Source organism: Pundamilia nyererei, unplaced genomic scaffold, assembly GCF_000239375.1.
Source record: "Pundamilia nyererei isolate P.nyererei 1_Seehausen unplaced genomic scaffold, PunNye1.0 scaffold00038, whole genome shotgun sequence".
Lineage (NCBI taxonomy): Eukaryota > Metazoa > Chordata > Actinopteri > Cichliformes > Cichlidae > Pundamilia > Pundamilia nyererei.
This window is the reverse complement of record NW_005187439.1, coordinates 242872-253248: the sequence shown is the minus strand read 5'-3', so window position 1 is coordinate 253248 and position 10377 is coordinate 242872. Positions and strand designations below refer to the sequence as shown.

The window sequence follows — 10377 nt, the reverse complement described above, 5'->3', positions numbered from 1 at the left end:
AAAAAAACATGTGGTTATTTTTAGTAACTTAATACATTTAAAATGTTATTTTACTCTTAAATTGTCACTTTAAATTACAAAGTTACAAATGAATTCATTTTGCTTTTTGTAAGTATCTTATAAATGTGAGCAGCTGCTGGAACATTTTAACCCTGAACTTTAGCTCCGTCAGGCAGCTAACTGTTAGCTCTGTACGAACTTGGCTAGCTGCTTTCTGGGTGGTTATTACTAATGAACAGACTCACCCGCAGCAAACAGGGTTTAAAAGTCCGCAGACATAAATAGTAAGTCCCAAACAGCCTGTGTGGCTGTGTGTGGTCACAAAACCTTTGGCTTGGTGTTAAAAAGCAGTTTTGTTCTCAGCTGCAGCTAGCCGCGCTAACGGGCGCCTAAACTGAGTTACCTGGGCCGCCATGACTCTCTGTCTCTCCGCGATCAGTTTGCATTTGGGACACTGGCAGTCCCTCCAGTTGCAAAAGCGCTTGTGTCCCTTCAGTGGAGACACGTATCCGTGATTTCTACAGCGGGAGCACTTGGGCATCCTGGGGGATTTCTTGGCTTTGGGGGACATCGGTCCGCTGCAATCCGGTACCTGCTTACTCTGTTTGTCCTGGCTCATGGGTCCTGGCAATAAGGAGTGCTGATAACTGTTGGACCTGCCCAGAGAAGACGTGTGCACACGGACAGGTCTGCTGCTGAGCCCAAGCAGAGGCTGGCTGATAAGATATACACTGGTGCCAGGCTGGAGGCTGTAAGGTCCCTGTCCCTCCACACCCTGCTTTTTGGTTTTTTTCCGGAAGGCCTGGGATCCAGTGGGAGGAAACAATGCGGGGGAGAGAGCTGGAAGCACAGAAGCATCATTCTGCAGGCCTCCCGTTTTACTCTCTCCAGTCACGAGTTAAAAATATTGACTCAAAAACAAAAACTCAATACAATTCTTCTTATGAGGTGCAGGGACCAGAAAAGTGTCCTCAGAGGCCACCTGATGGCTTTGCAGAGTGAAAAACGGACGACGGCATACTCTTTGGACTTTAACTCAGTCTGTGCCAGCTTTGCAGTCTGAAGGACCAACGCGTGGGCCAAGTAGGTAACAGAATATAACCGTGACTCTGTGTTATAATCTGAAGATTTAACTTAACTACGGTTCATGCCAATTATCCCCCAAATTAAATACAGGAAATTGTTCTGCCTGTCAAATTAAAATAACTATTACTATTAGTGTAATATTCTTTATAGTATCTTCCCACTGAAACATATTTATTGCAGTGTTTTTCCCACCTTGGCTGCCGGTGAATTAATTAATTGCTCAGCTTGACTGAGCTGAGACTGAGCTGAAACTGAGCTGACCTCCGCACCGTCAGTCAGCCCGGTGGATTTATAGACAGGGAGTGAGGTGAAGCTCAGAGGCAGCCAATTAAAATCCTTACAGCCAAACGGAGGGGGGATAAAACAAAGTTGCCAATTAAAAAGCAGCCCCGAATCACTGAGTCAAAATAAATAGCTGCTACACTTCACTGGCTCAGGTCCTAAAGTAACTGAAAGCAGGGCTGCAACACTGCGTTTAATTGCCTCTAAAGGTTATAATGACAGATTATAATGCAGTGATAAAGTCTGCAGTTTAATGCAGGTAACATCTCCATTAGTCTGAATCCAGTCCAAGCAGGCCTGTAAAACACAGCAGACCAACATGGAAAACGTATGTGCCTATCATCCACCGCTTTATAATAAATATGAATAAATGCTGCCTCACAGCAGCTCAGAGAGAGACACTTATTTTGAAATGATCATCAGTGTAAAATGAACAGTAGAGCCAATAAAAGCCAACTATGTAATCCAGCCCCCACAATGATTTATGCTTTAAACTGAGTATACGATGCAACAAGAAGTAGGTATGAAGCTGGCTTTGATTACCTGTAGTTAGGTGTCAGACCTTCTTTTTGCAATGGTCTGTAGAGGTTTGTTTGCATTGATGAAGCAGTGAAATGAAATGATGGCCACGCAAATAACCTTGTCTTTATATATTTAATTTACCTGGGTGGACACAAAGAGATGTCAAAACCAATTTGTGCCACTGAAAGTGAAAGCATATAAAGACTTTCTTTCATTTTCGACACTTTAGTCTCTGAAATGTTTGCGAAGCTTTCCGTGTGTAGTTCAAATGCTGCTTCACTGTTATTATGTATTATATTGATATTTTCCCCCGTTGATACCTTTTAGCTACAACCACGAACTCAGTCTTCAGTTTCTTTTGTACTCTCTATGCGCCAGTGTCTTTTTTCTTGTCTTTTCTTTCTTATTTTCTATGCATTTAGTTCTATTTGTGATTGCACATTAACTGAATTTTAAGGGAAAATGATGGCATTTTAACAGAATAGAAAGATATATTAGCTCTGCCACGTTTAAAAGGCATGAAAGTCTTTTATCCCAGCACGGTATGTATTAAATTGTTATCAAGAAAGTTTAAATCTCAGTCAATTCACAATCACGAATCAGGTTAAAGAAGAAGTCATGACCGTTTCCGAGAAGTCACTGAAGGCAGCATTGCCTAGCAACGGTGCCGTTTAGTTTCTCGCGCCGGGCTATCGGCGGAAACTTTAGCTAACTTTCTGTGAGACACAATGCCCAGAAAGACGGAGAGAAAAGGCAGCGACAAACGAGATGGAAACAAGAAGACCCCGAAAAAGGAAAACTCCGAGTTTCCTGCAGAGAAAAGCGGGTCTGCGGACAAAGAGAAGGACCTCTACCTGACACAGATAGCGTATTTAACCGACGAGCTGGAGCGGTGAGCCGTTTAAGTTTACCGTAATGTTTAGAGTGATTGTGTGTGCAGTAAAAAGCACTTTGTAATGATATCTTAAATATGTTTTATTTGCTAACTCGATCTAATGTTGCATTAGCATAATGGAGGCTGAATTTACAAAGCTTCATTGAAATGAACTGATTTTACAAGCTACAGTGAGACGCTTCATTCTTTGGTGCGCTCAGATAATAACTAAGGACAATAATGTTTTATTTTTCCTCCCAAAATACCCCATCTTGGGTGGGAAGGCAAGCAAATTCTCTTAAAATGCCATTAAACATGTACTTACACTCTGCACAGCCAAAACAATTAAAGAAAGAAACAAATGATCCCATAGTCCGAAATATGATTGAAGTTTGGTTTACAATAAAAGAAATGATGAATATTAAGAATAATCTCTCTCAGTTTAGTCCTATTTGGGGGAATGCTTCATTTGCACCAGGAAATTTGGACGCAGGGTTCCAGGGTTGGGCAGAAAAAGGTGTTAGGAAAGTGGGTGATCTTTTCTGTGATGGAATAATGGTCTCATTTGAGGATTTAGTTTCAAAAGTATTTACAGATTAGAAGCTTCATTTCTTCCATGCAAAATCAGTCTCTCAACGTTCCCCAGTTAAGTAAGTTAGAGGAGTTAATGGTGGGAAAAGGTGGTAATAAAGGCTTAATTTCAACATTCTATAACTGGATTGTCTCTGCCTCTCCAGAAACATCAGTTTCTAAGTTAGAAGCTTGGAGAAAGGACCTAAATATTAATATTTCTGAGGAGACATGGAAGCCAATTTGCTTAAAATCACAAAAACAATCGATTAACCTAAAGTTATTACAATATAATTGGATCATGCAAACATATGTAACACTGGTGAAATTGAACAAATATAATAACAGAATTCCAGATACATGTTTTAAATGTGGAGAAGCCCGTGGAACATTTTTCCATTTTGGATGAGGGGAAAATTGTTTAGTCTGTGCTAGCTGTTTCTATTGTCTATTTTTTTTCTCTTTCTTTTTTGTTTCCTTCAATATGTATAAATGTCACAAATGTACATATTCTATGTGTTTTTTATTTGATGTAAGTTTGGAAGAGAGCAGGGGGGGAGGTGAGGGGGGAGGGTTCCTATTACTGCAGCATATTACTGGGAAAACAAACCTTTGTATGCTGTTGCAAAAAGCAATAAAAATTATTAAAAAAAGAAAAGAAAGTAAATTGAAGTGTGAGACTCATGTTTCTCACACTGCTTTGTGGTGACTTTGAAACTAACCAAGGTTCAAAAGAATATTAAAGTATTTCAGGCAAGTTGATTGTCTTGTGTCAGTAATTTTAGGTGCTTACTGTCAGAATTTTCTCAAAAGAAAAGAAAATTAAGTGTTGAAAGTGTCTGTTTGTTTTTCAAGTATTGGAAACTTGCTTTTTCTAAAAAAAAAAAAAAGTTCATTTGGATTTGGTACATGTCACACTGGGAATATTTTTTAGAGTTTTCTAGCTTTAATATCTGTCAAAACATTCCCCTGATGTGGCCTGTTTTAAAGATATTTTGTATTTGAGAAGCTGGAAATAAAATATCACTCTCACACCTGCAAAACTGTGGTTTCTACAGGCCTCGAGACCTTCACATATTTATTTGTTTCAGGCATCCATCGGTCTGAGTGAGCTTGAGGTCACTCAGACAGTGCCTGCTCTGCTCGAGCTGTAGAGCTGCTTCTAATCCAGAAAAGGCCAGATGCAGTTTATAAATCGTTGAAGCTGTCATCCTTAACCCCTCAGATATCAGCTGAAATGCGATGACCTTGTGAGACAGAGGAAAGACTTGCTGACTCAGCGCAGCACACTGGAGCAGGAGAACAGAGACACGATCGCGTACCTGAAGCGTTTCCTGTTGGAGAAGGAGGACGAGGTGGGCGAGCTGTCGCAGCGGCTGCAGAACCAGCTGCAGGCTTCAGATCAGGAAAGAGACGCCCTGCAGCTGCGGCACAGCCGGGAGAGGCAGGAGCTTCAGAACCGCATCGATGAGCTTATCAAAGAAAACACAGCACTCGGTAAAAGTTCAGCTCTTAGCATGTAGCCCATCAGAGTTTACCACAGGGTATCCACATAAACATCAAAGTGATGGTAGGGATTCGATTTTTAAAATAATAATAAGGATTTTTTTTTTAAATAAAAGATGAAATTTCTAGATCTTCCTCCCTTTTCAGTTCAGTTCATTTTTATTTCAAACATATTCTTTCACAATCATTACAAAATATCACTGCATTCTTTTGATTGAATGTTTTACGTGTAACTAATTTTAATGGCATCTGGTCAAACGACTGGTATGAGTTCAGTTTATACAGAGACATATTTTCCTCAATAATTAATTATTTGAATAAATAAACCTTTGATTTTATACATTTCAGATGGATTTTACTGCAAAGTATTTGTTCATATTTATGAGGGCGGTGTGTGTGTCTGTGTAGCATTAATAAAGCTCTGTGGGGGAATCTTAATGATTACATTATTTGGAATCTCGTGATATTTTAAATATGTTAAATTAAATATGTCTTTGCATTTCAGGAGAATATACATTTTCCATTTAACTTTCTGAAGCCTGTTCTTAAACATTAGTTTAATGTTGTATCATAACCATGAAGTGTCTGCCACAAGAATTCAAATGTGGGAACTCAAAAGTTTTCCTTCCAATTAAAGCCTTTTTGTTTTGTCTCAAATATAGAAATTAATACTAAAATTTAAAAAAGGGTTTTACTTTTGGAAAGGCTGAAAAGAACTGACAGTGATTTGCTGGACGAGGCCTCGATCAGCCTCTCCCTGCCAAAGATGTTAAAAGGAGCTCAGCTTTATAGTATTCCTATATTTATAGTATTCCTTGAAAATCCAGCCCAGATTTCTTTTGGATGCAAGTGTTTCCAGCAGGAACCATTAAACTTTCAGGAGGTTTATTTCAGCAAAGACTGGCTTCAGGGAATGATTTAAACTCTCCTCTTCTCTCCTCCAGCAGAGAGGTTTGCAAGCCTGGAGGCGTTTCAGGGGCAAAAGGAGGAGATGATGTCCAGCTTAGTGTCTCTGGAGAAGCAGCTGGCGAGTCAGAAGGAAGAGCACAAGGATGACATTCACAGCCTGGAGATGAAAGCGCTGCTGGAAAAGAGGAGGTGGAATCCACTTTAAAAATCACAGCACAGACTCGTTCCATTACCCGGGTCGAGTCCACTCGTAGAAAGTAGTTTAAGTTCAGACTGTAAACAAATCCGTGTCATCGCAGCAACTCGCAGCTTGTCTTCAGGACGACATGTTGATCCTGCCTCTGTAGCACTAATGTTTTTTCCTTTATGTCATCCTCGTCCCACCAAGGGTCGTGTTCCTTTGGAAAACAGTGAAAAGCTGAAGCTCTGAAACTGCAGGCATAAATTTAAGGGCATAAAATAAGTTTTCTCTCACCCCAACCAATCACAGCAGATGGCCCCGCCCCTCCCTGAGCCTGGTTCTGCTGGAGGTTTCTTCCTGTTAAAAGGGAGTTTTTCCTTCCCACTGTCGCCAAAGTGCTGCTCATAGGGGGTCATATGATTGTTGGGTTTTTCTCTGTATCTACTGTACAATATGAAGCGCCTTGAGGCGACTTTTGTTGTGATTTGGCGCTATATAAATAAAATTGAATTGAATAAATATCTGGCTATATATGAGAACACTCACCTTATCTACTGCACAGCAAATACACAAATATCGTCAGTGTCTCCTCACAAGGCTGCATACCTGAATTATCCACCTAAAGTACCCTCTGACTTTACCTCCTTTGTCTTGTGTCCTGCCAAAGATTGGAGAGGGAGATGGAGTCTCACGCTGCAGCCGTGGCAGCAGAGGTGCAGCTCCTGGTGGACCAGAAAGTCCCGGAGACGACCAGGCTGGCGCTGCAGGAGAACGCGGAGGTGAAAGCTCGCGTGGGGCAGCTGTCGGAGCAGGTGCAGATCCTGATGGAGGAGAATGCCGCCCTGCGGGGCTGCAAGAGTCAGCTCAGCATGGATGTGGAAAACCTGGAAGAAATGCTCAGAGAGACGTCACGCACCAGCTGCGTCCGTAAGAAGGTAAGAGAAGGAATTCTAAATGTCTTTAAGTTTAACTTAATATTTTAAATGCAGTGTAACCACAGTCATGCTTCACTGTCCACTCAGATTACAGCGGCTTCAAATAATCCACGTTTTATTTAGTTAAATCAAGGTTACTGAAAAGTGGACCAGCATTAGACAGTGTGCTCCCACTGCCAGTCCCTTTCATCGTGTTTAACGCCAACGTCTTCTTAATGTGAAAAACAAGGGATTCACTCTAAATCCATACCCAGCTCTCTCCATCAGGTGGTGGAGCAGCTCACAGAGAAGTGCCAGCAGCTGCAGGTGGAGCAGAAGGACTGCAGGCAGCAGCTCGAGCAGCTTCAGACCGAACACGCAGGAGCCCTGGGCAAGATGGAGGCGCTGAGGTCAAAGTTCACTCTGCCGTCCGTACAGATGAGTCTCACTCAGGTTCACGTTCACGTTAATGAAAGCTGAGCAGCAGGTGCAGTTATTACACATACGGGCTCGTATTCTCATTTGTGGTACGTTTATATGCAAACAATAACTCCACAGTGAGATTCATCAATAATAAGTAATCAAATAAATCAATAACAACAGAGACACAAAAGAGACAGACAGGAAACATAAAAGCACTGAATCCTGTTACTGGTAGCAGCTGATGGCTGGATCATGATGATGAGGCCTCCCTGAACGAGACAAGAAAACACCCACAGTAGTTTATAGTTTATTCCTTTTTTACTTATGATTGCTGGAAAATTCATGTATTAATATTTAAAAATAGAAAAATATTTGTGCACTCATTTTTGTTTTACTTCAATACAAAGACATAAACTAATATTTTACATTAGTGCAGCAGAAATACAGAAATTTGTATTCAGAGTGAAAATGAACCCGGGCCGTGCAGAGGTTTGAAGGGGCGGGGCTCAAAGTTAAAAAGGGAAGCGTTCAGCCTGGAACAACAACCCACATTCATCAAGAAACTAGCCTATGTTTTACCTGATGGGTACAATGTTGCTGCTGACAGTGCTGCAGGGCGGGGCTGGAGGGCGGGGCTGTGTGGATCTGAGACCGTAGACGGTAAAAAGTCCATTGGAGAGGATGTAGCTGATTAAACAGGTGAGATAATAATAAAATGCAAAGATTGGTGACAGTGCTTGGAATCATTAGGCAAAACACACACACACAAACACACACACACACACACACACTCTCTCTCTGTGTAAATATACTAAATATAAGCCCTCCATAAAGGGAGGGAAAGCCCTGTAAAAATAAAAATGTTCCATAAAACGGGGACAGACCCACAGCCCCAGGACAGCCTCACCCAGTGAGTTAGCAGCTACTACTTGTGCAGTTAATAAAAGGACAGGTGATGGTTGTCACGCTGTTACTCACACAGCACGCTCATTTGTTTCAATTCGTCAGTTGCCACAACACAACTGACCAACGTGTACACAACAAGCTAATACTCCTGCGTGCTGTAGAGCTCGTTCCTGACTCGTGACCAGCGCGCTCTGCTGTCAAGGGCGATCATTGGTTAATGGTCATCATGTGACTGATGCAAGCCAGAGCCTGTTATTTAGCAACACTGTGATTAATAGTTAAATGTTACTGTGAGGGCCACAGGCAGGACTCCACCCACACACACACACACACACACACACACACACACACACACACACACACACACACACTAAAAAAATGCCTCTAGAAAAGAGCACTTTGGCTCCCATCAAGCAGGTACTCAAACAGGTGCCTGATATGAACATTAAATGCTCATCACTCACTGCTCTGCTCTGCTCTGCTACTTTTCTTATCAGCAAGGTCGCATTCTTCTCAGGCAGACGCAGATCTCTGCACAATGAAGCCTTGTTCATCACTGCAGACAAAGAAAGCGACGTTTGCAGCGGTCCCAGCTGCTGTCATCGGTGACTCGGAGTGCTCGCCTCCTTTTTTTCCACCTCAGTTGCTCTTCTGTGTTTCCAAGCCAAGAGCTCAAAAATCCCTCTTTCACACATGCAGAGAAGAGACGCTGCAAGATAAGAGCAGCCTTGACCTGATGTGTTAACCACGACCACACAAAACAGTATCTGTGAAATATCGTACATTTAACTCCATAAATTATTATTTGTACATAGAAACACAACAGGAAACGTGTTCATTCAAAATGAATAATTCTTTACATGCGAAACTAGAGAAGTGTATTTTAGTTTAAAGGCTCAGATTCAGGCAGAAAACAGAAAGTTGTGCATCAGTTTGGAGGCTTGACTGCAAGTACTCACTGATATTGTTCATTATTTATTATTATTAGTTAAACATGTCAGGGTGAGCCTGTTATCATTATCATTTCTGCCATATATGCACTGTTCAGGACAAACCTGTTTGAAAGAGGCAACCAGTCAGAAGAAAGGTGACTTAAATGCAGAGGATGAAGAAGAGTAAGGATTGTTTTGAAGTTGAAAAATAAATTATATGGAGTAAAAAGTGATCTTTTCCTTAAAGGGGAGAAATTGTTTCACTTTGAGGAAAAGCTGAAGAGTCTCCTGTGATCTCACCCTGGGTCAGCACACCTGAATCACATGATTAGGTCATTACCAGGCCTCTGGAGAACTACAAGACAGGTTGAGGAGGTCATTTAGCCATTTAGATCAGCTGTGTTGGATCAAGGACACATCTAAAACACATTCCCACTCCTGCTCTGAACTATGATGGCAGGTAACTCAGGGTGGCATAACATTTGCTCAGGGGGCATCCGGATTTGAACCAGAGACCTCTTGATCTGCAGTCAAATGCTCTACCACTGAGCTATACCCCCTCTGCTTGTGCTTTCAGGCAGAATCAGGCCTCTCTGTCTGAACAGTGCAGTAAAAACAGAGCTCAGGTCAGCCGGCTGGAGGCGGAGCTTCAACAGGAGAGGAGGAGGAGGAGCAGGATGAAGAACATCATTCAGGAAGCAGCTGTTGCTCTCAGACAAGCACTGATGGTAAGATGACAGCGCTGACTCTGGAACGTGTGCAGATGACAGGTGTCGTACTTTCTGACCCGACTGCTCGATTTTAGGAAAGTGAGCTTCAGTGAGACCGACATCATTTCAAAGTAAAAGTCTGACACCTTCAGCTAACACAGAACACACGAGGTATTCGCCTCATTAACGTTTATGTTTTAGAATACAGAAATGAAAAAAAGAGATTTGTGACAAGGTGGAATTTATCTGTAAAACACAAAGTTGTTGCAAGCAAACTGAATTCATTTTATTTGTCTGTCGATGACGATGGTTCAATGCTCCAGTGAAGAAGGTGAGGTCTTTATCTCAGCCAATCAGACTGTTTCAGTCTTGTTTTCACCTGCAGCAGGACTCAGAGGTGGACCAGTGGAAGCAGCTGATGCAGAGGATGCTGGTGCTTTTAAGCAGAGACGGATTTGCCAGCTCTGCTGCTGACAGCGGCAAAGTGAACGAGCTGCAGACGGCTGACTCTGCAGCAGCCCGGTAATAAAATCACTGCTCGCTAAGATGGTCTGCAAATACC

General features: G+C 42.0%; 2 protein-coding genes and 1 non-coding gene across 3 annotated transcripts in view; 1 reads left to right on the top strand and 2 right to left on the bottom strand.

The window, feature by feature from the left end:
- dmrt1 (doublesex and mab-3 related transcription factor 1) overlaps positions 1–861 on the bottom strand; it is a 33523-nt gene extending 32662 nt beyond the window's left edge. Inside the window, exon 1 of the mRNA XM_013910193.1 lies at positions 346–861. Coding sequence (XP_013765647.1) covers positions 346–619 — 274 coding nt within the window. The 5' untranslated portion in view covers positions 620–861. The remainder of the gene's footprint in view (positions 1–345) is intronic.
- A 1692-nt stretch (positions 862–2553) lies between these two features.
- On the top strand, positions 2554–10341 carry LOC102210800 (uncharacterized protein C9orf117 homolog). The gene is made up of 7 exons (XM_005730644.1): positions 2554–2782; positions 4560–4831; positions 5785–5938; positions 6598–6865; positions 7133–7254; positions 9683–9833; positions 10201–10341. The coding sequence occupies exons 1-7, from the start codon at positions 2619–2621 to the stop codon at positions 10339–10341; spliced, it is 1272 nt and encodes a 423-aa protein (XP_005730701.1). The 5' UTR covers positions 2554–2618.
- trnac-gca (transfer RNA cysteine (anticodon GCA)) lies at positions 9594–9665 on the bottom strand. The gene has a single exon. It is a non-coding gene; the product is annotated as a tRNA-Cys (tRNA).
- Positions 10342–10377: the final 36 nt, after the last annotated feature.